This window comes from Pleurodeles waltl, chromosome 4_2 (genome assembly GCF_031143425.1).
Source record: "Pleurodeles waltl isolate 20211129_DDA chromosome 4_2, aPleWal1.hap1.20221129, whole genome shotgun sequence".
Taxonomy (NCBI): Eukaryota; Metazoa; Chordata; class Amphibia; order Caudata; family Salamandridae; genus Pleurodeles; species Pleurodeles waltl.
Window position 1 is genome coordinate 736,358,298 of NC_090443.1, and position 26,040 is coordinate 736,384,337.

Below are 26,040 nucleotides of genomic sequence, written 5' to 3' on the forward strand. Positions count from 1 at the left end.
AGAAAGGAGGCTCTTGAGGAAGCAATCAAGAGGAAGGTTGAATTGGATAAACGGGCTCTCCAAATGGTTGAAAGCCTCCTTGAAGAAGATGTAACCGAAGAGTACTTTCTGGACTGTGTATGTATTTTTGTTTATCTATCATTGCCTCCCTTTGCCTTTAAGAAATTATTTCTGAGAGGGATTGAGTTTGGATTACACACATACATAGATCCCCCTTCCTTCTATTGCTGTGTACTTGATCAACCTGCCATTTTTAACACTCTTTTCCTATTAATTGTAGAGACTGCACATTATTGCTTTCTAGAAGTTTGTGTTTGAATACATTAGATGGAAGTAATACCAATTTTCAGACTATTCTTTGCTAGATATATCGGGCCTGTTTAGATTGCAGGTTAATCTCCTTTTCGTCTCACCAGTTTGCACCCTCCGCAGTCCCAGGCCTTGTGTGATATAATACCTTCCTGCCGGTTGGACTTCCTGCCAAACCTTTCTGTAAATGTAGTGCCAGTATTCTCTCAAGACAAGTGTGCTTATGATTGTGTGGCGGTGCATCAGTTCTCTGATTTCACAGGTACTTTCAGGTCATTGGGGATCTACCAAGTTTTCAGCTCTAAGCGTGTAAAGTCTTTTCTGTACTGGCATTGCTTTGGTTCAGACAGTCATGACAGCACTAACTGGAATAAAGCAATGGTGAGTACTGGTAATGTATTTAACGGAAACAAAGGACAAAGAAATTCATTACTTTACTTTATCAGTTAAGCAGTTCAAGGTGGCTCAAACTGTTGAATGCTTCCCCAGTGTCGTTTGTTGTGAGTACCGCCTTTTCTCACCACATTTCACATGGCAAATGGTTCCCATCTCACTGAGACACGACACATTCAGTTCTCTGCACGGCTCTGCCTCAAAGATCTGAGATGGACAAACATACCCTTCACATGATATTATGGGTAACTGACACCCTTGTTAGGTGGTTTTCTCTTCCACAAATAAGACTACCAAAATGTAACATAAATTGAGTAAATCCTTCTTAATCTTACTTGGAACACATGTCCAGTTGTCTTAAATATACAACACTCTCAGACATGCTGGATGCAGGCCCCTGCAACTTAATGAATCTGAACAACAACTTAATGGTCTCTAGTGAAACCTCTTCCACAGGCGAACAACACTCCCTGATCCCTGCTTGGAAGAAGTGGGGTATTGGCAGCTATGATGGGCAACTACGTTTCTCTAAGCGGTGATCTCAGCTCTGAGTGATCTGCCTTGGGAATTCACACAGGCTACCAGACCTATAACCTGCAAAGCCCAATAGGTTGCCAGACCTTGATGGTCTAGCTTATTTGATGATATACTGTTCCAAAGCTCGGAGGCCTCTCTGCTCCTTCATGTTGCTACTGCCCCTTCTTCCTACCTTCCTTGAAGTCTTCTCCTTTTTTGAATGTCTTAGTACTGGCACAGCCCAATAACTGCAGGGGTGTGGAATTTATTAAAATATCTACTTGTCCCGGGGACAGGTTGCTTCTCAAATCTACTTGTCCTGTAAAAAGATCTACTTGTCCCTTTGGTGCCATGTAGTGTGGCGACAAATATGGCAGCAATCTCATTATGTAAGAGCTCTGATAATAGCCTCTCTGATTATGCCAGGGCTACTACCTTAGTAGGGCTTGAATACTTGCAGTTTCAATCCCTACTGTAGCAATTTCCTTATTTTTCCACCTTTCTGCAGATCTGCATACTGGGGCTGGAGGAAGCAGTAAGCAATAGTTCCAGGGCTGAAATGCCTTTGAGTCTGCAAACCTACTAACCTGCATGTTTTAAAGATTTTCACCAGCTTCTCTCTAATATTTTCCCATAATAAGAAAGGTTGGACATTTACTCCTGACAATGGCAGAATTAGAACTTCTTCCAGGGTTGGGAAGAAAGTGGCTGGAGGGAAAATGAACTTGCAAATGCTCAATAGATTTTCACATGAGCAAATCTACACATCGTATTTACCCATGCTAAAATACAGTTCACAAATATTTTATAGGGGTACGACATATACCATGGGTGCACTTTTGTGACTTTCTTTAAGAATTTGGGGCCACATGTCAGTAGGTTCAGATTTGCGACCCGCAAATTACGAGTCAGAGAGACTCGCAATTTACGAGTCGCAAATCTGAATGTAGGATGGCACCATCTGTGATTCGCAAGGGCTTCTCAAATGCCCACCTCATGAATAATCATGAGGTGGGTCGCAATTTGCGACCCCCTTGCGAATGGCGGCCCTCACAGGGATGGTGGCCTGCTGGAGACAGCAGACCACCATGTCTGTGACTGCTTTTTAATAAAGCTGTTTTTTTTTTTTGTAATGCAGTCCGTTTTCCTTAAAGGAAAACGAGATGCATTACAAAAACGAAAAATGAAAAGTTTTTGTTTCATTTTTTCAGAGCAGGCAGTGTTCCGCAGGACCACTGCCTGCTCCGAAAAAATGTTTACAGTGACATTCACAATGGGTGAAAACTGCGATTGGTTTGCGCCCGCGTTCGCGGTCACAAAACAATCCTACATTGCACTGCGAGTCGCAATTAGGATGGGCACACCCCTTCCTAATTGCGAGTTGCAAACCCGTTTTGCGATTCGGTAACCAGGTTACCGAATGGCAAAACTGGGTTTGTGCATCGCAATGTGCTTTTTGCACGCCGCAAACAGCGAAAGTCGCTGTTTGCGACATGTAAAAAGCTACCTACATGTGGGTCTTGGTCCCTAATTAGGTCTGGTGTTAACAAAACATTTTGTTTTTATTAAACTTCTATTTCTCTCTCTTTCGGCTGGCTTTACTGTGAGCGATCGCATTCTGCTCTTCCACAAGGAGCATATTGGCACACAAAGTAGTTTTGTTCAGTGTCAGGAACTACAGTGGCAATCATTGACGTAACGAAACTGGAGGGTGCCCCTTTGCAAAGAACATGGAGGAGCCCCCTCTCCAGGCCAGGTGCTGTGCTGAAGGGGCCCCCAGGAGGGCAGCTGTGGGGCCTTTGTTATGCCACTGGTGGCAACGTGTGCTTTTAGAGTTCAAAAACGTTTTTTTTTTTTTTCCAGTGTTTGTTACAGTGTTGAGGGCCTGATAGCTCCCACAACAATAAAGTGTTACAAAAGCCATGTCAAAACAAGACACGCATTGATGAAACTAAAAGACTTATAAAAATATGACAGATCAGTTGGCTTTGTCAGTGTTTGTTTATTTTCATGCTTGCCATAATCGTGTTGAAAATGGTTACACTGATTTTCCATTAGAAATATTTTTGGGAAATACTAGCATGCACCAACACATTTTACTAAATGACACTTCATTTGCATCTAATCAGAGAGCATTCTGGGAGCATTATACTTAGCCTCATAGCCTAAACTTTTCAAACGTGTATACACGTTTTTTTTTTTGTACTGGAACCAACATCAGTAGTGAAGTGTGACCTTAAAACATTTATTTACAGCACTCACCCTAATAATGAAGGATTTCAAATAATGAACCATAAATACAAGTTCGAACAGCATTATCTTTTGGAAACACATTACCTCAACTGCAGAGAGTTCCACTCTCTGTAAACAGGCAGCCAAAGGGTTTGTGCTGCAGAGGGTTGGGCCTACTTGTCCCAAGGACAAAGTAAACATAAAAACTTGTTGCCCTTGACCCCAAACAAGATGTCCCGGGCGTCGGGCGATAGGAATTCCACATCCCTGAACTGGTAGAGGTACAGGAAGCACCCAACAACAACCTATTTAAATGTACTTGTCTCAATGCTGTGACTCGTCCAAGCAGCCTTTGCAGCCATCTACCAACCTAATGACTATCCTCAGTGTAGCCTGTTGTTCTGAGGCAGGTTAAGTCACAATGACACCCGTTTTCTTTTTCCCTAGTGCGTAGTGACCTCACTGTTTTTTGTGGTGCTTAGACAGACCTTTGAGTGTGCAAAGTTCAGCTCATGAGAAGCAGCTGTAAATGAGGCAGGCTGAATACAGTGAGGGAGTTCTCTTCAGTCAGTAGGTGAAGGGGAGAGGTTGGATTGAGTCCACCTTTTTTTGTCCTTCTGGTTCCCTGTTGCAGATAATGCTGCTACAACTGTTTCAAATGTTTCCGAGGTCCTTCATCTGGGATATCATCTTTTGTTTTCTCCTAATCTAGATATTCAAATATCTCAACAAGAAGTGAGGGGTGTTTGGTTAGGTGTGCCCAACACATTGCCTTCTGTTGGTTATGGCTTTCATTAAATGGGCTGCTTCCCTCTATGGTGATGGGTGGTGGGGAAGCACAGATATAAGGGCACTGCATATGTTGTTTTGCCAGCCCATGGGTACAAAGATAGTTATGGTTTAGTACATTAGCTCCTTGGAAAGATGGTTATGACTTCTGGTAGGGGATCACACATTACAGCAAGGAGGTGGCACATTATGGGTCAGAAAGTGGGTGTTTGTTAGAAGATTCTGTCAAGAGCATGTTTCTTCTAACAGCATCCTATCACAGATAGTAAGGCTCAAGTGAACCCTCCTGTCTGAATAAATAGGCTCATGCCCCCTCTACTCTATCCGGATTCAGTAAACCTATTAAGAGGGACATCTGTGACACGTTATTGACACTTTTCTGTGCTACTGTAGGAACAACTTTGCTACAACCCATGCATACCAATATTACCCTCGAGTTCAACCGGGCTCACTTGCTATTGCATTCAAACACTATAACATTGATCTAGTTCCTAGCTCAACGTTCCATTCTTTTTTCAACCAGAGCACACATCCTCTTCACTGCATGGAGGAAATGAAAGGCTGCCATACCATTTTACCATACTTTTATATTGTTATATTAAGTTTAATTTCAAAGAACCTTCAATTCATATATTCAAATACAAATTCCATAATTTAATGCTAGGCGCTCATAAATACAATTATGGCGTTCATACATGCATTCTTCGATTGAAACTGTCCTAAAGTCTTTAATAGAAGACTTCTGTGACCCCAAAAGTTATCATCAGCTGAATGGCATTCGATTCCCGGGTCCGAGTCAATGTCATGATATTGTGTCTGTGGTTACATAGACAGGCTTGACTGCCTTGAACTATTATACAAATAACCTGTATATGTCACGTTTCACAGACTCAAAACCTCTGATAGTTTTGTGGTTTCTAGTTCATCAAAACAAGTTCAACAGTAGTTACGTTGTAAAAATAAACCAACAAAACATTAAGTGCAGGGGCCCAAAGTGTTTTTTTTTTTTCATTCGGGAGACCAATGCCAGCAAAACCAAATTTAGGGTTTCCAAATATCAAGGCTTCCTTATCTTGAACCCATGAACCTCCATTTCCTGTCTCCATCTCTCTTTTGCAAATTATTTTTTTACCCTTCTCTGCCTTTGACACTGTTATCGTACCTTACTTTTCTGCCTCCTTTCTTCCTTTAGTGCATTTCTCTGACTTATTAAGGGTGAAAGTTTGATGATGAAGAAATAAGACCAATCCTCAAAAATGAATGCTTGCACTAACCACATGCAAAGACAAACACAGATTAAACACTGCAGTCCATAGAGGACTACTTCTCATTGTGCACCTTCTTTGTGATGAGAGGGAACATTTACTTTAAGACTCCGAAGCAAAGACGGTTGTAATGCCCACTTTGGGATTTTACTCATTTTTATAAAGAATTTATTATGAAATTAACATTGGTGAAATTATATTTCCAAATAACTTTTCTTTTATATTTTTTTACCTAGGCTAAATTTATTACACCTTCTCATTACAAAGACACAATAGATGAGCGGTTTATCATTCGTTTATGTGGCTATCCCTTATGTCGGAATAAGCTCAAAAATGTAAGTTAACCCTTTTACCTTTAATTGTCTATTTTTATTTGAAATCTTTAATTATTTCGATGTCAGAGTCTTGTTTTTCTTCAAATTGTGTTGCCCTCCATAATAAAGTATTGATATGTTTTGTTTAAGATTGAATTTTAATTTCCATTTTTTTCTTCTGTGTTTTCTCAATTTAATATTTGATGTAGCTGAAAATAGCAGCATTTGGAAAAGTTCTCTTTCGTATGCAGTTTTTAACGCCACTTTGCGTTATGGTAGAGTGATAATGCTCAATCTCAGTAAATGCTCAGTATTGCAGGTCATTTGCTCTGTTGGAAAAATAATTACATTTACATTTTTATCGTAATAGCTCTTGCACTGAAATTTACAGTTATACAGTTGGGGAATTTGATAAGGCATCACTGTTTTTTAAAAATGTTTTCATTTTGTTTTCCAACAAAAGTGGAATTCATTAGTAAGACAATGGTTGACGTTATATTGAAAATTATGCAGGCCAGTTGGTCTCAATGTCACCCGAAGGGACTATAGCGGAACATGTGCGAGGCCCAGTCTGGCTTGCATCCTGGGAAATGTTAAGTTACTGACACAATTCTACTAAAACTCAATGGAACAGAGGTGCCCATCAGACTCTTTGAACGATTTTGTTTTGTGTAAAGTCAAAAACATTCTAAATATTTATTTGTGTCCTCTTTTAATGGGACATTAGAAGCAAACACTGTGCCAACGTGGGTAGTGTAGGAAAGTTCCATCTTGCCTGGCATGTTACCCCCATTTTTACATGTATGTAAGTTTGTTTTTGCCTTTCTCACTGGGATCCTGCTAGCCAGGACCCCAGTGCTCATAGTTTGTGGCTTGAATGTGTATACCTGTGTAGTGACTAACTGTGTCACTGAGGCTCTGCTAATCAGAACCTCAGTGCTTATGCTCTCTCTGCCTTTAAAATTGTCACTATAGGCTAGTGACCATTTTTACCAATTCTAATTGGCACACTGGAACACCCTTATAATTCCCTAGTAAATGGTACCTAGGTGCCCAGGGTATTGGGGTTCCAGGAGATCCCTATGGGCTGCAGCATTTCTTTTGCCACCCATAGGTAGCTCAGTCAAATTTTACACAGGACAGCCACTGCGGCCTGAGTGAAATAACGCACACGTTATCTCACAGCCATTTTCACTACACTTAAGTAACTTATAAGTCAACTATATGTCTAACCTTCACTTGCTGAAGGTTAGGTGCAAAGTTACTAAGTGTGAGGGCACACTTGCACTAACAAAGGTGCCCCCACACAGTTCAGGGCCATTTCCCCGGACTTTGTGAGTGCGGGGACACCATTACAAGTGTGCAGTACATATAGGTCAATACCTATGTGTAGCTTCACAATGGTAACTCCGAATATGGCCATGTAACATGTCTAAGATCATGGAACTGTCCCTCCATTCCAAATCTGATATTGTGGTGCCAATTCCATGCATCCCCGGGGCTCCACAATGGACCCTGGGTACTGCCCAACCAGCTCTCTGGGATTTTCTCTGCAGCTACAGCTGTTGCCACCCCACAGACAAGGTTCTGCCCTCCTGGGGTCTGGGCAGCCTAGTCCCAGGAAGGCAAAACAAAGAATTTCCTCTGAAAGAGGGTGTTACACCCTCTTCCTTTGGAAATAGGTGTTTAAGGCTGGGGAGGGGTAGCCTATCCCAGCCTCTGGAAATGTTTTGAAGGGCACAGATGGTACCCTCCTTGCATAAGCCAGTCTACACCGGTTTAGGGAACCCCCAGTCCCTGCTCTGGCGCGAAACTGGACAAAGGAAAGGGAAGTGACCACTCCCCTGTCCATCACCACCCCAGGGGTGGTGCCCAGAGCTTCTCCAATGTGTCCCAGACCTCTGCCATCTTGGATCCAGAGGTGTGAGGGCCCTCTGGAGGCCTCTGAGTGGCCAGTGCCAGCAGGTGACATCAGAGACCCCTCCTGATAGGTGCTTACCTGACTAGGTGGCCAATCCTCCTCTGAGGGCTATTTAGGGTCTCTCTAGTGGGCTTGCAAGAATTGACCAGAGTTCCTCTGCACCTCTTTCTTCGACTTCTGCCAAGGATTAACCGCTGACTGCTCCAGGATGCTTGCAAAACTGCAACAAAGTAGCAAGAAGACTGCCAGCGAAATTGTAGCGCCTAATCCTGCCGGCTTTCTGGACTGTTTCCTGGTGGTGCATGCTTTGGGGACTGCCTGCCTTCATCCTGCACTGGAAGCCACAAAGAAATCTCCAGTGGGTTGATGGAGTCTTCCCCCTGCTCCAGCAGGTACAAAACTTCAGCGTCACTGGTACTCTGGGACCCCTCTCATCCTGACGAGCATGGCCCCTGGAACACAGGTGGTGGACCCAAGTGACCCAGACTGTCCAGTGGTCCAACTGTCCAAATTTGGAGGAGGTAAGTCCTTGCCTCCCCTCTCCACAAAGTAATCCTGTGCACCGCGTGAACTGCAGCTACAAGGGCGTCTGTTCACATTTCCATGAAATCCTTCATGCACAGCCAAGCCCAGGTCCCCAGCACTCTGTCCTGCGATGCTCGGCTCTCTGAGTTGATCTCCGGCTTTGTGGGACCCTCTTTTGCAGTGTTGAGATGACCGCCGTGTTCAGACTTCTTGACCCTGTGTTAAAGTGCTTCTGTGGGTGCTACCTTCTTGGGCGTGGGCTCTCTACGTTGCTGAGGGCCCCCTCTGTCTCCTCTCCCAATTGGCAACATCCTGGTCCTTCCTGGGCCTGGGCAGCACCCTTTTTCTTCAAACGCGACTCTTGCAGCTAGCAAGGCTTGTTGGCGGTATTTTGCCAAGGAAACAACTCTGCATTCTCCAGCACTCCGTGGGACATCTAATGCACGAAGGAGAAGTTCCTAGCACCTTTCGTTGTTGCAGAATCTTCAGCTTCTTTAATCCGGAGGTAGCCATTTTGCACCTTCATCCGGGGTTTAGTGGGTTCCTGCCCCTCCCCCCTGGAAACTTTCATGACTCTTGGACTTGGTCCCCTTTCTTTGCAGATCCTCAGGTCCAGGAATCTGTCTTCAGTGCTTTGCAGTTGTGGTCTTTGCAAAATCCTCTATCACAAGTTTAGTGTGTTTCTGGGGAAATAGTAGTACTTTACTCCTACTTTCCAGGGTCTTGGGGTGGGGTATCTTGGACACCCTTAGTGTTTTCTTACACTCCCAGCGACACTCTACACACTACATTAGCCTAGGGGTCTATTTATGGTTCGCATTCCACTTTCTTAGTATATGGTTTGTGTTGCCCCTAGGCCTATTGCATCCTATTGTATTCTACAGTGTTTGCACTACTTTCTGACTGTTTTACTTACCTGATTTTGGTTTGTGTGTATATTTTGTGTATTTTACTTACTTCTTAAGGGAGTATATCCTCTGAGATATTTTTGGCACATTGTCACTAAAATAAAGTACCTTTATTTTTAGTAACTCTGAGTATTGTCTTTCTTATGATATAGTACCTATATGATATAAGTGGTATAATAGGAGCTTTGCATGTTTCCTAGTTCAGCCTAAGCTGCTCTGCTATAGCTACCTCTATCAGCCTAAACTGCTAGAACACTACTAATCTACTAATAAGGCATAACTGGACCTGGCACAAGGTGTAAGTACCATCAGGTACGCACTATAAGCCAAGCCAGCCTCCTACAGGTTTCATTGCCATATTAGGCACACCTCGAGCACATCTGTAGACTTCTCAGAATGGGAAGTGCAGATGATTCATGTTCAGTTTGGCAGTTGAATTCTGTATCTGGGTACAACAGCCAAAGAAAGCAAAACTGCATTGAGAGGTCTAGGGGAGGTGTTCTGACCATCCTTACCCTTGTGCTGTAGAGTACTGCTGTCCATTAGATCACCGTTCTGAAAAGCGGGGAGCAGGAGGTTTGTGGTGTACTGAATGCCAGTTGACACACACCAGCAGTTGTTGGTGGCTTCCCTTCTTATCTCATTATACTTATTCAAACCCTTTTCTTCAGCACATTAGCACCTGTGCAGCATTCACTTAACACTGATGGCGAGTAGCAAGGAACCTTGCAAAACCTTGCGGTGTACCTACAGATGTTTGTCTACTTGGACTTTCTGATGAACCTCATCTGCACTGGCTATCTGCACCTTGCCCCTGCTGAGCTCCAAGAGCATGAGTGAGCTTTTCTGTTTATAAAACTCAACTGGCAGCTCATCAGCCTTGGAGCAGGAAATTGTCCCTGTGTTCCTTTCGAATGATAATGCCTAGAGGTTCGGGATGCCATTTTATTAGAGTACCATGTCATTTCAGAACATCAGAGGAAGATTTCTGAGTGTCATATAGAGCCATAGTGAATTCAATATGCACGCGCACACATCAGCAGTCTGTGCAACTAACCTTGAAATATGTGCTCCAGCCTAACTTTGAAGCATTCGCTCCCTGACAATCAAGCCCTATTTTTCAGTTGTACTTTTTTTAGACTGTTTTGATGTGGAGACTTTTCCACACTGAGCGGCTGAGAAACTAGTTTTGGTGAGAGAACAGTGCCTCACTGTCTGTGGTTAGGTATAGCAAGTGGAGGCTACTGGAAGTATTATCACGCCATTTCAAAAGAGGACGAATTCATTTGTTACATATGTGAGTCAAAGTTTTGTGTGGCATCTTTCAAGCAGTTTCTGGTATAGTGAAAATAATGTGTGCCTTTAAATCACTTTGCAAGGGCTTTCATGATGAACCAACGTCAACATAGTGTTACTATTGTGGTGAAAGAGATTAAGCAAAACCTAGTCAATAGTGTGAATAGCAGGTTTATATGTTTGAGATTACATTATGAGGTACCACTGCAAAAGATCCCACTGAAGATACTATACTGTGTTTTGAAGTTATTGCTATGTCATTACTTACAGATTCAGGTTCAAAGATTAGCATTATTTCTAGAGACACAATTGATAAAAGCGGTCTGAACCCGAAGTTATTTCCACCTTCCACCTGGCAATATGGTGATTGGTACACTTGATGAGGTGCCAACGTTCATTTACAGATGGTAGCATGCTACTCCATGTGAGTGCTGTAAATGGAAGTTTGTGTCTGCCAAGTGACATAATGGTTAGTTTTTGCGGACCCGTGTTTTCCTCATATCGTGTAGTATCAGCTGTGATTAGGCCATTAAAAAGAGAACAGCGGTAAAACCATTCTATAACCAGCCTAATATGTTCCTTGAAGAGTATATCCAGATAGGATTGAGAGCATCCCATAACAGTGGTGATTATACAGTTGGTCATAGTAGACACCTAAGAGCTCATTCATTGTGGTACGGAGAAACCCAAAGTAATGAACACTATGCGACTTCCCATGATATGCACCTATATAACTGTGAGGTCCACCAAATATCAGTGGGCTTTGTGATCAGCCTGAGCATAAGAGGGCAGGGCAGAGAACCCCAAATTAAGTGGCATCATAGAGCCACCTGTTTATATATGTTCAGAAGGATTAGTCCAAGAGTGGCAGAGGAGCACTCAAAGAAGTGATCAAACACCAAGTGTGCAAGAGGAGCAGTGATGGTGCCACCTATTTATATCAGACAGTGATATAGAAAGATCAGACTAAATATGTACATGGGTCATTGGGTCCACAACACAGTGGTATTGCACACACAAAATATGACCAATTAAACAGTGCTTTTCAATTTAACAGCACAGGCACATTTTATGGACAGAGACTTAGAGCCTAGGCGATACACTTTGTATTTCTCTGCATACTCATTTTGCTGAAGTTCAAAACCTTGCATGGTAACCTAAAAGGACTCTGTGTACTCATGAAAGTTGGCTTTGAGTTTCAAGTATCATTGGTCAGCCATAGTATAATTCCAGTAGTATAAACTTGGAAGTATCACAGGGAACCCATGTTTCTTCCTCCTAACCATGGAAGCTGGTTAGGTGTAGTCATTGTGGTATCATCCTGGGAAAGGCCAGGTCTTGCAAGCCTGCTTGAATGCTAATACCAGGTGATTTTCATTGGCTGTTGTTGGACCAGTTGGCTGAAATATGGGAATACAGATTGACTGATGGAGATGTATAGAACATCTCTTTTCAGCCAGCAGTCTGCAGCACTCTCCCTCATTCCCTGTCATCTACAAACTGCTCAAACATGTATTATTGGTTGGTGGGGGGGGTTGGGGGATTCTCCTGGCCTTATTAGATTGTTATGGACTAGGATGACCCAGTTGATGATTGAGGTGGAAGGTAGTATCTCAGCCATGAAGAATGTTTGCAATAGGTGAAACGTGAAGTTGTCTTAATCCTGGCCCTTGTCTTCTCTAGGAGCCCTCAGAGCATGAGGTTTTAATGCTCTACTTCATCAGCTTTAGAAATGTGCAAGAAGTGGCCGAGCAACTACATGGATGATCCTAATAATGGCTCAGTATTGGTGTTGTTTTGCACTTGTGGAGCAACTAAGTGATTCTGTAATGACATCTAATTTCTATAGGAGGTGATGAAGAATGGGGATGTGGCCCTATTTTGGGTGTACAGTGAACAGAAGTTATAGTACATACCAGGCTGTGTCTACAACTGGCACACAGCTGTCAGGGGCCACTCTGCTTGAGGATCTGTGAGGAAGCGTAAACGCTCACCAGCTGCACTTTACATGTCTGAGGAGAACTTGCTGAGACCCGCCAGCTTAACTCAGGGCAGCAGCCTTTGAGGATTGGTTAAGGATCTGAAGAACAGAGGATTGCAGTAGAATTGGAAAGACAAAACTGTTCCATTGGATATACATTGTTGCCAGGCGAAAAAACTCAAAACTCAACCTTGCTCTGGTTGGCGCAATATGTAGGCTCATAATTTGGCTCTAGAGCACCGTTGATGGTGGAAGACACTCTCCTACCAATAGTGTATAAATTTAAGGTTGAGGCCACACATTTGGTGATTTGGGTACTTTGAAGCCTGCAAGACATCACAGTCCCACACAAGAAAGGGCACTGGATCTCTAAGAAGCTCCATGTCTGCCTGGATGTTCACACCTGGCCTATTAACGATACCTCATCACAGAGGGGTGTGTTGAATGAGAAGGATGGTTATGAGAATCCTCTTGGGGCAATAGAGATCTTTGCACTGTCTGTGGAGGTCAATTTGCATGGAAGACAGACAGATTTTCTTGTTGACTTGTTGGTCAGTTTGCCCGTTCTGCCACAGAGACTTATTTCAATTACAATGGTGTTCTTATCACTTGTGAATGTTTTATTAGTAATCACAGTTCATAATTTCTTCTAGTCTGGCACATGCTCTGATCATCACTTTGACTAACACATGAACTGTGCTTCTGCAAGAAAGTCATTTAAGGTATGAAGATTGTGTACACCTCAGAAACTTAATGGGTAGGGTATATGTATACAAGCTGTAACTTTGTCCATATTAGAGGTGTTATGATACTAATAAACAGATAAGAGAGGTATAAAGTAACCCAAATAGCTAAACACAAGGAAAGTGACCAGTGAATAATTTTGGAAGTGGAGTAGGGTAAAAACTCACATGGGAGTACTGATGTATACCTGCCAAGGATAAGGATGCCAGTTTCAGAGATTATTGGTAGAGTTGCCCATTTCCCCAGTCCCTTTTGCTGTGCAGGAGATTTGAGTGCGTTGAATCACAAATTGGACAAGTCTTCAAACAGGGCTAGTGTGTTTGTGTAGGAAAGTAGCCTTTTTCTAGCATGATTACTCCCACTTTTGGCCTGTTTGTGAGTCAGTGTGTTTTGCCTGTCTCACTGGGATCCTGCTAGCCAGGACCCCGGTGCTAATAGTTTGTGGCCTTATGTGTATGCCTGTGTAGTGCCTAAATGTGTCACTGAGGCTTTGCTAATCACAACATCAGTGCTTATGCTCTCTCTGCTTTTAAATTTGTCACTGTAGGCCAGTGACTACATTTACCAATTTCAATTGGCATACTGGACCCCCCTTATAAGTCCCTAGTATATGGTACCTAGGTAGCCAGGGCATTAGGGTTCCAGGAGATCCATATGGGCTGCAGCATTTCTTTTGCCATCCATAGGGAGCTCAGACAAACCCTTGCACAGGCCTGCCGTTACAGCCTGTGTGAAATAATGCACAACTTTATTTCACAGCCATTTTCACTACACTTAAGTAATTTATAAGTCACCTATATGTCTAACCTTCACTTGCTGAAGGTTAGGTGCAAAGTTACTAAGTGTGAGGGCACCCTTGCACTAACAAAGGTGCCCCCACATAGTTCAGGGCCATTTCCCCGGACTTTGTGAGTGCGGGAACACCATTACACACATGCACTACATATAGGTCAATACCTATATGTAGCTTCACAATGGTAACTCCGAATATGGCCATGTAACATGTCTAAGATCATGGAATTGTCCCCCCATTCCAAATCTGGTATTGGGGAGCCGATTCCATGCATTCTGAGGGCTCCACCATGGACCCCCAGTACTGCCAAACCAGCTCTCTGAGGCTTGCACTGCAGCTACAGCTGCTGCCACCCCACAGACAGGGTTCTGCCCTCCTGGGGTCTGGGCAGTCCAGTCCCAGGAAGGCAGAACAAGCATTTCCTCTGAGAGCAGGGTGTTAGCCTCTCCCTTTGGAAATAGGTGTTTCAGGCTGGGGAGGGGTAGCCTCACCCAGTCTCTGGAAATGCTTTGAAGGGCACAGATGGTGCCCTCCTTGCATAAACCATTCTACACCGGTTCAGGGGCTCCTTCTACCCTGCTCTGGCGGGAAACTGGACAAAGGAAAGGGGAGTGACCACTCCCCTGTCCATCACCGCCCCAGGGGTGGTGCCCAGAGCTCCTCTAGTGTGAGTGTGTCCCAGACTTCAGCCTTCTTGCTATGCAAGGTGTGGGGGCCCTCTGGAGGGCTCTGAGTGGCCAGTGGCCATAAGTGACATCAGAGACCCCTCCTGATTAGTCCATACCTGATAAGGTAGCCAATCCCCCTCTCAGGGCTATTTAGGGTCTCTCCTGTGGGTTCTTTTCAGATTCTGCCTGCGAGTTTCCTTCAGGAATCCTCTGCAACAACTTCAGACTCTTCTGACCTCAGATCACCCGCAGCCTGCTCCAAGAAACGCTGTAACTGCAACAAAGTGTCTACAAGACACACTTTTCTTCAGCAACCTCAACTACAAGTCAGCAACTGCAACAGATTCCTTGTCTTCATCCTGCCCCAGAAGAACCGAATAAATCTCCCGGGGAGTGACAGAGTCACTCCCCTGCTCCAAGCAGGCACCTTCCAAGGCGACGACCGGTACCCTGGGACTCCTCTCACAGCGATGAGCGTGCTCCTAACAACACAGAGGGTGGATATCATCGACATAGACTGTCCTGAGGTCCTGCTGATGCAATTTGGAGGAGGTAAGACCTTGCCTTCCCCGAGAGCGACGGTACCCCTGTGTACAGCGTCTTCTTTGCCTCCTGAGGCCTCAGTGCACTGTTTGCCGAATTCCTTCGTGCACAGCCTGGCCCAGGTCCCCAGCACTCCATTCTGCGATGCACAACTCGCTGAGTTGTTCTCCAGCGGCGTGAGACCTACTTTTGTTGTGCTGCATTACCCACGTTTTGCACCTCCATTGAACCCGGATCCTGCGACTCCTGGGGGTGCTGGCTGGTATCCTGAGGGCTCTGTAAAGTGCTGTGAGCCTCCTCGTCCTACTCGCACAGGGTTGAGGCCCGCAGGTCCCTTCTGGGTCCATCCAGCGCCATTTTGACGCAACACGCACTTTTGTCGGAGCCAAGGCTTGTTGGGGCCTTCCAACACGAAATCTCGTCTGCAACGATCTTCACGCCGTAGGACATCTTTTGCATCACGCAGGAACCTGCTGGCATCTTCCTAGGGTGCATTTCTGCTAACCGGAGACTTCTTTTGCACCCTCTTCTGGGTTGGCACGGGCTCCTGTCCTTCCTGGAACTTCTTTTGACTTCTGGACTTGGTCCTCTTCCTTTGCAGGTCTTCAGGTCCAATAATCCAGCAGTTGTTCTTTGCAGACTTGGTTGGCTGCTGCAAAATCCCCAAAACGAGGTGTAGTGTGTCCTAAGGAAACTTGCAGTACTTTACTCCTGCTTTTCTGGGCTCTGGGATGGGGTAATTTACTTACCTTTACTGTATTCATACTCTCTTAGCAATTCTGCACACACTACACTTGTCTAGGGGGGAATTTGTGATTCGCATTCCACTTTTTTAGTATATGGTTTGTGTTGCCCTAGCCCTATTTTCTCCCATTCCATTTTATAGGATTTCCTACTGTTTGCATTGTTCTATGAATATTTATTTGTCTAATTTTGGTATCTAGTGTATTTATTGTGTATAATACTTACCTCCAAAAGGAGTATAGTCTCTAAGATATTTTTGGTACTGTGTCACCCAAATAAATACGTTTATTTTTGGTAACACTGAGGATTATCTTTACTTGTGTATAATACTGTGTAACTATAAGTGGTATTGCATGAGCTTTGCATGTCTCCTAGTTCAGCCTAAGCTGCTCTGCTATAGCTACCTCTATCAGCCTAAGCTGCTGGAACACTACTACATTTCACTAATAAGGGATAACTGGACCTGGTATAAGGTGTAAGTACCCAAGTTACCCACTTCAAACCAGGCCAGCCTCCTCCAATTAGCAGATAAACCAGTATGACACATCTATGGCTTGAAATATGTTTGGAGACTAGCATACACAGACCACAGGTAATTTATCTTTTTAGCACAGACATGTTTTTGAAAGTATCAACATTGTATAAGTATCTGTTACTTTGTTGAGAAAATATTGAGCCTCAATTTAACTTGGAGGATTCAGCAGTGGGTATAAACCGCCATGAAAATGTATTTCAGTACAGCTTTGAAGAGGGAATATCTCTGTCATGGAATAAGCCAATAATTATCAGGGGTGTGGAATTTAGGAAAATATCTACTTGTCCACAGGCCGGTTGAATCTTAAATCTACTTGTCTGGTTAAAAAAATATCCTTCTTCCTTTGGTGCCATGTAGTGCGGTGACAAATTATGGCAGCAATCTCATTATGTAATAGCTCTGATAACAGCCTCTCTGATTATACCAGGGCTACTACTAAAGTAGGACTTTAATACTTGCAATTTTTGCCCCTACTATCATAATTTCCTTATTTTGCCACCTTTCTGCAGATCTACTTACTGGGGCGGGACGAAGCAGAAAGGAGTAGTTCCGGGGCTGGAACGCCTTTGAGTCTGCAAACCTACTAACTTGCATGTTTTAAGGATTTTCACCAGCTCGTCTCTTATATTTTTCCATAATGAGAAAGGTTAGAGATATATACTCCTGACTAGGCCAGAAGTAGAATTTCTTCCAGGGTTGGGGAAAAAAGTGGTTAGAGGGAAAGTGAATTTGTAAACGCTCAATTACTTTTTCACATGAGCAAATCTACACATGCATATTTGCTCGTGCTAAAATACAGTTCACAAATATTTTCTAGAAGTAAGATTTCCTAGTCTAATTCTGTAAGTTGTTGTGAATTCATGAAAGCCACTAATTCAAAGACTTATACCATGGGTGCACTTTTGTGACTTTCTTTAAGAATTGGGTCCCTAATTAGGTCTGGCGTTACCAAAGACATTTTGTTTTTATTAAACTTCTCTTTCTCTGTCTATCAGCTGGCTTTACTGCGAGTGATCGCATTCTGCCCTTCCACAAGGAGCATATTGGCACACAAAGTAGTTTTGTACAGTGCCAGGAACCATTGTGGTAATCGTGGCGTAACAAAACTGGAGGGGTCCCCCTGCAAAGAACATAGAGGGCCCCCCCCTGAGACTCACTCAGGGGAGGTGCTGTGCTGAGGGGGCCCCCTGGAGGGGGGCATGCTGGGCGTTTGCTATGCCACTGGTGGCAATGTGTGCTTTTTTAGATCAAAAACTTTTTTTCTTTTTGCTAATGTTTTTTTACAGTGTTACAAAAGCCATGGCAAAAAAAGACACACATTGACAAAACCAAAAGACTCACAAAAAATGTTTGAATGTACACTTTTTTTTTTTTTTTTTTTTTTTACTGGAACCACTGTCAGTAGTGCAGTGTGACCTTAAAACATGTATTTACAGCGCTCACCCTAATAATGAAGGTTTTTAATTGATGAACCATAAATAGAAGTTTGAACAGCATTGATATATTGACACCCATACTACATCAACTGCAGACAGTTCCCTTCTCTGTAAACTGGCAGCCAAAGGGCTTGTGATGCAGGGGGCTGGGCCTACTTGTCCCAGGGACAACATAAACATGAAAAATTGTTGCCCATGACCCCAAACAATATGTTCCGGCGTTGGCCAATAGGAATTCCACATCTCTGAATTGTTGTACTTGTAAGGAGGGAGGAAAACCCTACAAATGTGAATATTAACATTCAATTGTCCTTCTAAACATGGGCTTTAACATTTTTTTAAAATAATATTGTCAGGAAGACCTATGGCAGTTACCCAAGCTTAGAAGAGATGGACCATTGTGGTATTATTCTGTGAAGTACTAGCTCGGGCCATTGTGGTATTATCGCCAATGGATATTGCATAGCATGAAGTGGTGACTTTGAAGATCTTGCCTTTTGAGGCCCATAAGGCTTTCAGTAGAGATGCTGGGCCTTTCTCTGGCAAACTATCCAAATTGTATTTGTGTGTTTATATATTGCATTGATAGTTATAGGTAGGTGTGACTTCTCATAAAGTATTTGTTTGTTTTTTTAACATCTTTGACACTGTTTCAATCTGCACAAACCTTTTAAAAACAGATAGTATATTGTGCACTGATCAGTCAAGCAGGGGCCAATAAAGAGGTGGGGTTCCCAAAACATCAATTTCCCATTTGAATCCCCTTACGAAACTTTGCTCTCCAATACAGAAAATGAGCTGACCTGAATTACGCCAAATTTACAGAAAGTTAGTACTTTAGTCAGAAACTGGATGCGAATTTATAGAGGTGTTCGGGTGGTCAGGAAGAGGTCAATCCCCTGGTAGAGTTAGTGATGTCTGGACCATTATTTACTGCAGAACTCCAGCAGCACTGAAAATTAAATAAAACAATATTCTTGAACCCAGTTGGCTGTGGGAGCCTTTACTCCCATCAACCAATAAGGTACCATGGTACCCGGGATGGTACTGTGGTATCTCCCATTCTGACTGGCCAGCCGCAACACCTTGGAATAATATTTCCGCTGCCATATCAGAACTCGAGGACTCAGCCATTTTGCATTTGATTCCTTAAGGATCTTCCTGGAAGTTCTCCCCCTTCAGATAATGCCAAATACCACCTTGTGGGAAAGCTTCTTAGAGCAAGACATTTTCTTAGCGTTCGAGAATGGAACAGTAAAACAATTGGGATACCTATGAAAGAGATTTTCTTTAATCGTGAAATTTTATTTAAGACATTAAACGTTCATCAATCTGTAAAAATACAGAGGAACTTACAAAACAGTATTGACTACGACTATTGGTTGATCGCAGGGTGAAATATGAAGATATTTTCTATAGAACTCCTGTTATGAAGTTGTCATTAATAACAAAAGGCTGATCTTTAATCAAACATCATCAAATGGAAAGTATTAGAGTGAAGTTGGGGGACATTTAAAAAAAAGGGCACATAGAGGAATTCTGGGAAAGATAATTAGCAGTGGTGCATAAATTGCTAGTTCTGATGGAATTATTACTGTCTCATTATTGCGTGCGTTATTGTTTATATTATGAACTTGAATGGGTAGCAAAATTTAGAAATGGTCAACCTCCGACCTGTTTCAAGTGCTTCGAAATTGGCCTTTTCGAAGATTTTTGTTTACTGCTCCAAAATATCGAGGTTCTGGGAGGATGATTTTAGAACGTTATATGAAATATTTTAAAGTAAAATTACTCGCAATAGGGTATTGATCATATTGGCACTGACCGAGGAGGAATTATTGACTTGATTAGGTATGCAATTTATACTGTTTCCACTGCACATAACATAATTGGTAAGGCCCAGAATTCCTCATGCAGAAATTAAAGAAATGCAAGCCTACGCGCAACCCAAGATCTTTTAATAAAGCCCTGTTTTTAATGCCTTCATTAAAGCACTCCATTTGGGGTGCAAGAGCTTTTGGTCCCAGATTGCTGCTCTGTTGAACACCCAGTGTACTCAACACGACTTGTCCAAATTTCGAAAGGCTTTGAAAACCTGGGTGTTTTGCAAATAGGCTACTTGTCTTTGTGTCCACCGGTAAATGTAGGGCCATTCTTAAGCACCTAGAGACAACAGCTTGAGTAAAAGTGTCCTATACGAATAGCCTAAATAAATAACCTAAAATAAATAAACCATTCCAAGATATCTGCACGTGTGCATGTAAAGTGAACAACTTGGAGTGGTTTTCTTATGCTTTGAGAACAACCATTCCTGGTGGCTGCTGTTCATTTGCGTGCATGTGTGGTGGCCATTTTGAAATGGTCTTTCTTCCACTCTAATACAAATCAGTTCAAGATCGCCGTCACACGTGCACACTTACAGGAGCCGTTGGGGAGGGAGGGGTGGAGACTAGCACTGACAAAGCCTCTAGGTCTGCTCCTCGGTGTCATGGGTGTGATGTATTCGCTTTGCCAGTGCTAGTTGTAATTTTATTAATGACCATTCTTTCCACGTCAATGAAATGGGGAATCAAAGAATAATGAATATCATTTCTGGGTCATTTTGTGAATGAACACCACTGCAGAAGATCAGCTAAGAATGCAGTTTTTCTGCTTTTATGTGCAGCAGCTAGTGGCTTTTCAGGAAAGCGTAGTAGAAGAGATCTCTGTTTCAATTCAAAAGAATTAAAAAACAATCCTATTTCGATACTTAAGGATTGTATCTGTTTCGTATTTCAGACTTTAACAAGTCTGCAGCAGATCTCACAACTTTTTTAAAGGCATGCTTGTAATATATGAACTCAAATAAACTGCATGGTTGTTGAGCGAATTTGTCATTTTAGTGTGCATACAGTAAGCCCTCTTTAAACCTATTCCCAAGGTCATCACTTTAGAGATCATTTGATATTTTATTTGCTATCAAATGTGCGGTTTTCCTGCACTGGCAGTAAATATTGCTCTGATCCTGTTTCTTTTTTTCTCCCCCCCCCTCACCCCCCCCCCCCTATTAAGGTCCCTAAACAAAAGTACAAAATCTCAACCAAAAACAATAAAGTCTATGACATCACAGAAAGAAAGGTAAGCTTGAGACTGTTATTTTACTGTTTGTTATATGTAAAGTGCCATTAGTCCCTAAAGAAGCCAAAACTTGAATTAACTATTCCTTTACTCCAGCCATATCTATTGATTGTAGCCATTTTGATTATTTGTTGGTATATGCATTTGATAAAAGTATATGTCTTGTATTATTAGGGCTGACTATTTGAACATTTTTCAATATTTCATAATGGACAGGCAGCTTATCCTAAACGGATTGCCCATCATGGCACAAAGGTATTTGCGTATGTAACTGTCAGTTGCAAAAGATGGCCACCTAGGTGTTGAAATGTGTTCTTAAATATTCTTTGTTGTGCCTGAGAAGGTTCCATCTAAAAACGACTTTTTGGAGATAAACCACCAGAACCAAGCTCCACAATTGCCTTGGTGAGTTAAGAGCTAGATGCGGACATCAGCTGTCATTTTCAGGTCACAGGATTAAATGCCAACACGGCACACTCACCCTTTCGTTCTTCTGAGGTTGGTAGTATTAACACTACCTAGAAATAGCAGAAACTATGGTATTGGGTACTTCATGAAAAGCATGTTGTTGATATTTAAATGAACCAGTAACTTTTCAAAAAAGTGTTAAAAGGACAGTCCAGATGTGCCTAAGGACACCTTTCCGCACCTCACTCCAGAAGTCATTGAACTGGGTTTTATGCATAATTGTTAAGAATAAACCCTCACCCTGGACCCCAGTAATGCTACCGGCATTTCTTGTTATGCCAGTTGACATGTAGGGCAGCAACAAAGGACCTCCACTTCTGTTTCAGAAGATTTAGAAGTTTATTGCTACTGTTTCAATGAAAAAGTTGTTGTTTTTTATATAAGGTACAAGATTATTAGTGCCTGTCTTGTACCTACCCCACAACCTTGGAGGACCAGTAAATCACGCTTCGTCTGGTCTCTACCCTTCAGCCTTTTCCGACTTGGCCGACCCCACCAGCAGACTAAGCGCCTGTCGGTCCAGATCTCTAGGTCTCTTAGACGCGCAAGCACCTCGACCACTTCAAGGTGGCAAGTTAAAATTCAGTTAATTTTTGTATAAGTTTAATGTACAAAAATCTCTAAGATTTGTGAACACACACCGGACAGTGATATTATCGAAAAAGCAGTTAAAACACCTTCCTCCTCCTTTTCATTTACATAGGTGGAGTCCCAGGGCTGCATCGATATAGTCGGTGTACCGGCTGCCACAACTCTCGCATTTTTAGTTGTTCTTGCTAAGTGGTTAATGTGTGTGAATTTTTAACTGGTAACAGAGGGCTAAACGTCTTCTACTTGCAACTCTGTAGAATAATTGCTATTATATGTAGGTTCTGCAGATAGTTATGGAATTACGTGTTTTTTATGTAGGCCTAGGGCTGCGAAAGAAACACAATTTGCGCTGAAAAGTAAAAACCCACTGGGTTCCCTTGTGCTCCGTGGCGGGGTCGGGCCTCATCCAAGTATTAGTATCACTAGTTTTCCCATTTTGCCAAGAAGAGCAGTCACTGCATCACCCAGGGCTGCGTTTTGAGTAGATCAGTTTGATCTGTTTACACGGTTTCTTTTTGCAGATGCCTGTAGTTCCAGTGCGACGACTGTCGAGGGAGCCAAAGCACTGCTAATGCTGGCTTTGAGCGGTTCAAGCTTTAAATAGAAATGATATTTCACACTGTGATTTTTTTTTTTTCCTGCATACTTTCTGTTGGTGTAAAAAGATGTAAAAACACAATCGAAGACAAGTTAAATGTGCGAGGCCGCCCTCCGAGTCCATTTGTTAGCACATATTTCGCTAACTTGAGAACTTGACGAGGAAATGTTTCAAGTTTTACAAATACAATTTATTTTATAACAATGCTTTACTCGAGCGACTTTTTTTATTCACTGTTAAACATCTATTATATCGTGCTGGTAAGTGGTCGAAGTGCATTAAAAACAAGCATTTGCAATGCAGTGGGTCTCGCGTTTGCTCGAGTTAGAGCTTTCAACGTTGTAAATTCCTAACTGAACTTTTCTTGCCACTTAAATTGAAATTAAAAAGTAAAACATTTGACATAAGCGAGAGACAAAAAGATAAAGAAGTTTGCTCGCAGTCAAATGTATCGGCAAACGTGCAATTATCCATGTAACAGGGTCGATGTCCAAGGCGGTAACCAAACCACCCCAAGGAGGAACAAATGTAAAGCATTTACCAATGATAACATGATTTTTGAAAGGCAAGCGCTCGAACACATGATAGTCATTGCCTTGCGTTGGGCATGTTTAAAAGCGCACAGATAGATTACAGCAGGTCGGAGCGCTTGCATGCTCGACCTAAAATGTATGGGAACTGTGATGCTGCATGCAAAGTGGGCAGGGTCAATGAGCATGGAGGCGGGGTCAAAGGTGTGGCTACAAAACAAAATATTCCGTAAGTTTTTTGTAAAGTTTTTTTTTTTTTTTTTTTTTTTTTTGGTCTTTCACCGTCAGATAGCTACTTATAAAACAGCATGCAGCTTAAATGAAAAATACATTTAAAAAAAGTTGTTACTCACCGAGAAATGCACTATAGTTTATTATGAAATCTCTGTTAGTTAATACGCTGCAGAGGTCTGTGTGTCACCAGAGGGCCACAGAATCTTGGGTGATGCAGTCGAGAATAGTGACTTGTGTATGTTTAGTCCTACGGGGTCAGCGCCTGTGTGAATATGTAAGTCATTCTTTTAAACTTGCATTACTCACAGTATACATACAAAATGCACAAAAAGGTTTAAGACTAAATGGTGCTTCCAAAATATAGCTTGAAATACCCAGCCTGAGCGTAATGCACTATTTTTTTTTTTTTTACAGAACTGTCCCTTCAACACATGGCCAGTGGTAGTAAAGAATGTAAATACAATTTTAATTAAAAGCATGCACTTCACAGCTCAGTTGTTAATTCTTTGCACTACCACTCAAAAGGAAATCTTTGTCACTATAGAGCTTTGATTGATTCGATCAATTAAAGCCAGTACCGGCTCTCGAACGTTCTTTACATTTGCAGATTACCCTATGCATCTGCAGATTAACTTGTTGTGCACATTTGCATTTCTTTTAGGGAAGCAAGCACTCTGCTTTAGGGTACAGGAATTAACCGTCCTGGGACTGTTGTCTTTTTGCAAGAAGTAGGGGAACAGTTTCTCATAAATCCAGAAAAGCATGGGCATGTCATGCCCCTCCGATCCTGCCCACTTCGACCACTGGTCCTTCTGCGTTTTGCCAACACCGGAATATGTGCCTTGGCAATACACATTAATATGCGCTGTGCCATTCTAAGCCCTCCCCTGAGGGATTGCTGCCAGGGCAGCAACCGACCAAGCGTTTCCTCTCTCACCCTTGAATGTGCACTGTGCTAGTCTAGCTGGAGTCTGGGCCTCGACCTAATTGGGGATTAGCTGACCCGTGCTCATCTATCTTGGAAGCCTTCGAATGCTTGAGCAGGACTAAAAGTGTGAACTCCTGTTCAAAATGTTGGCTTTCTTCAGGCTAGCAGGAGTAGTGGCCTAATAATATCTCCTGCAGACCTCCTGTGCTGTCCAGGAGCACCCATAGACGTCATTTAGGCATCGCCAGGGGTCACTGCTGCAACTCCTGGCTTGCCCCAGGTGACCCCTGGCACTGCCTTTAGGACCCTTGGCCCCAAAGGTCTAAAAAAACAGTGCCAGGACCACAGGGGCAAATCGTCCTTACGGACTTTTGTTGGGGCTATACTTTCTTTGTTTTTTTGTCAAATTTTGATTACACTAATAGTGAATAAAAAATGGAGTACAATTAGCTGGAATATGACCCTCCATAGCAACAGAGGTATGTAAAAAATGCTTTTAAATGTAAGTTGTGTGCATGCTTGCAGGTGAGAGTGTGTTTATGTGAGAGTCAGTGTTTGTGTTAATATATGTGTATGTGTAAGTGTGTGAGTGAAAGTAAAGGTCAAATGGCATGTGACGTCCCTTGTGATGTTTCTTCTACCCCTGGCATTTTGGTGAAATGACATCCATGGTAGCCCCCTCCAACACTGGGCCGCAGCACGGAAGGTGGGGGCTCTCTATGTAGTTTGCAGGAGGGGGCTCAAGTTTGTTTACTCCGCTGGGTGGAACCTGTGCCTTAGAAAGTTTGTGCAGTTTCTGCTTAGTTTGCCACTGCCAGCCTTGATTGCCCTTCTGTTTCCTTTCTTCTTTATTGTGTGTATGTATTCTGTAATAGGCAGTGTCCCTGCCAATAAAGAAATGGTGCATCTCTACTGCCTGGGTCACCAATTCCTATTCTTGCCCTTTTAGTTTACCTTTTACTCATCTGACAGCAACCATGTCTGGTGCATGTCGCCATATTGCTTACGGGGTCTTCTCTGATTACCCCTCCTTCTAGTTGTATATATACATAGCGTCCCTCTGGCCCTGTGGCTAAGCTGGTTGGTCCTTTTTTATAGTTCCAATTTGCCCATCTGTCTCTCAGATGCACTAACCCATTACAGCTCCAGGTGCTGTGTTCCATAACATGATAACAGCACCTCTGTTGTCATCGCGCACAACATGAAAACACTCCTTTGTAAGCTCAAAACAAAACCAACAAATCCCAACTGCACACTTCACATATGATCGGCTGCTATTCCTGTGGGCATGTGCTTAATTGCACCACACAGGAGTAATAAGCGCTACATAATTGCTACAAGTGAGGAAACTATCTTCTCCTTGAGACTTAAGACCCTGAAGACTGCACCAGCTGACGCCCTGGCTACACAATATTTCTAGTCGCAAAAATAAAAGTATTTAAAGTTACTTGTGGGCAGGGCTCAAATCATGTCAGCTTCAAAGGCTAAGAATGGCAATTTGTGGATGACATCGGTCTTAATGATCTGAGATGATCTGAGAAAGCACTTCTTTAAAATAATTAGTCTGTAATGATTAATGGAAACATTTTTATTCCATTTAGACCCCAGTTATCAAAATCCCAAGTGTAGTCAAATTATTTTCATCAATCGAGTTTTAAACAG

The 26,040-nt window shown here is 42.7% G+C and overlaps 1 protein-coding gene across 5 annotated transcripts in view; it reads left to right on the forward strand.

The window, feature by feature from the left end:
- The window catches only part of RPAP2 (RNA polymerase II associated protein 2), a 419,624-nt gene that overhangs the window by 63,232 nt on the left and 330,352 nt on the right, over window positions 1–26,040 (forward strand). For 4 of the 5 annotated variants that reach the window (XM_069232353.1, XM_069232357.1, XM_069232356.1 and 1 more), the window contains 3 exons: window positions 3–117; window positions 5,741–5,839; window positions 20,964–21,029. In XM_069232353.1, coding sequence (XP_069088454.1) covers window positions 3–117; window positions 5,741–5,839; window positions 20,964–21,029 — 280 coding nt within the window. The remainder of the gene's footprint in view (window positions 1–2; window positions 118–5,740; window positions 5,840–20,963; window positions 21,030–26,040) is intronic. The other variant, XM_069232355.1, reaches the window with a different exon arrangement.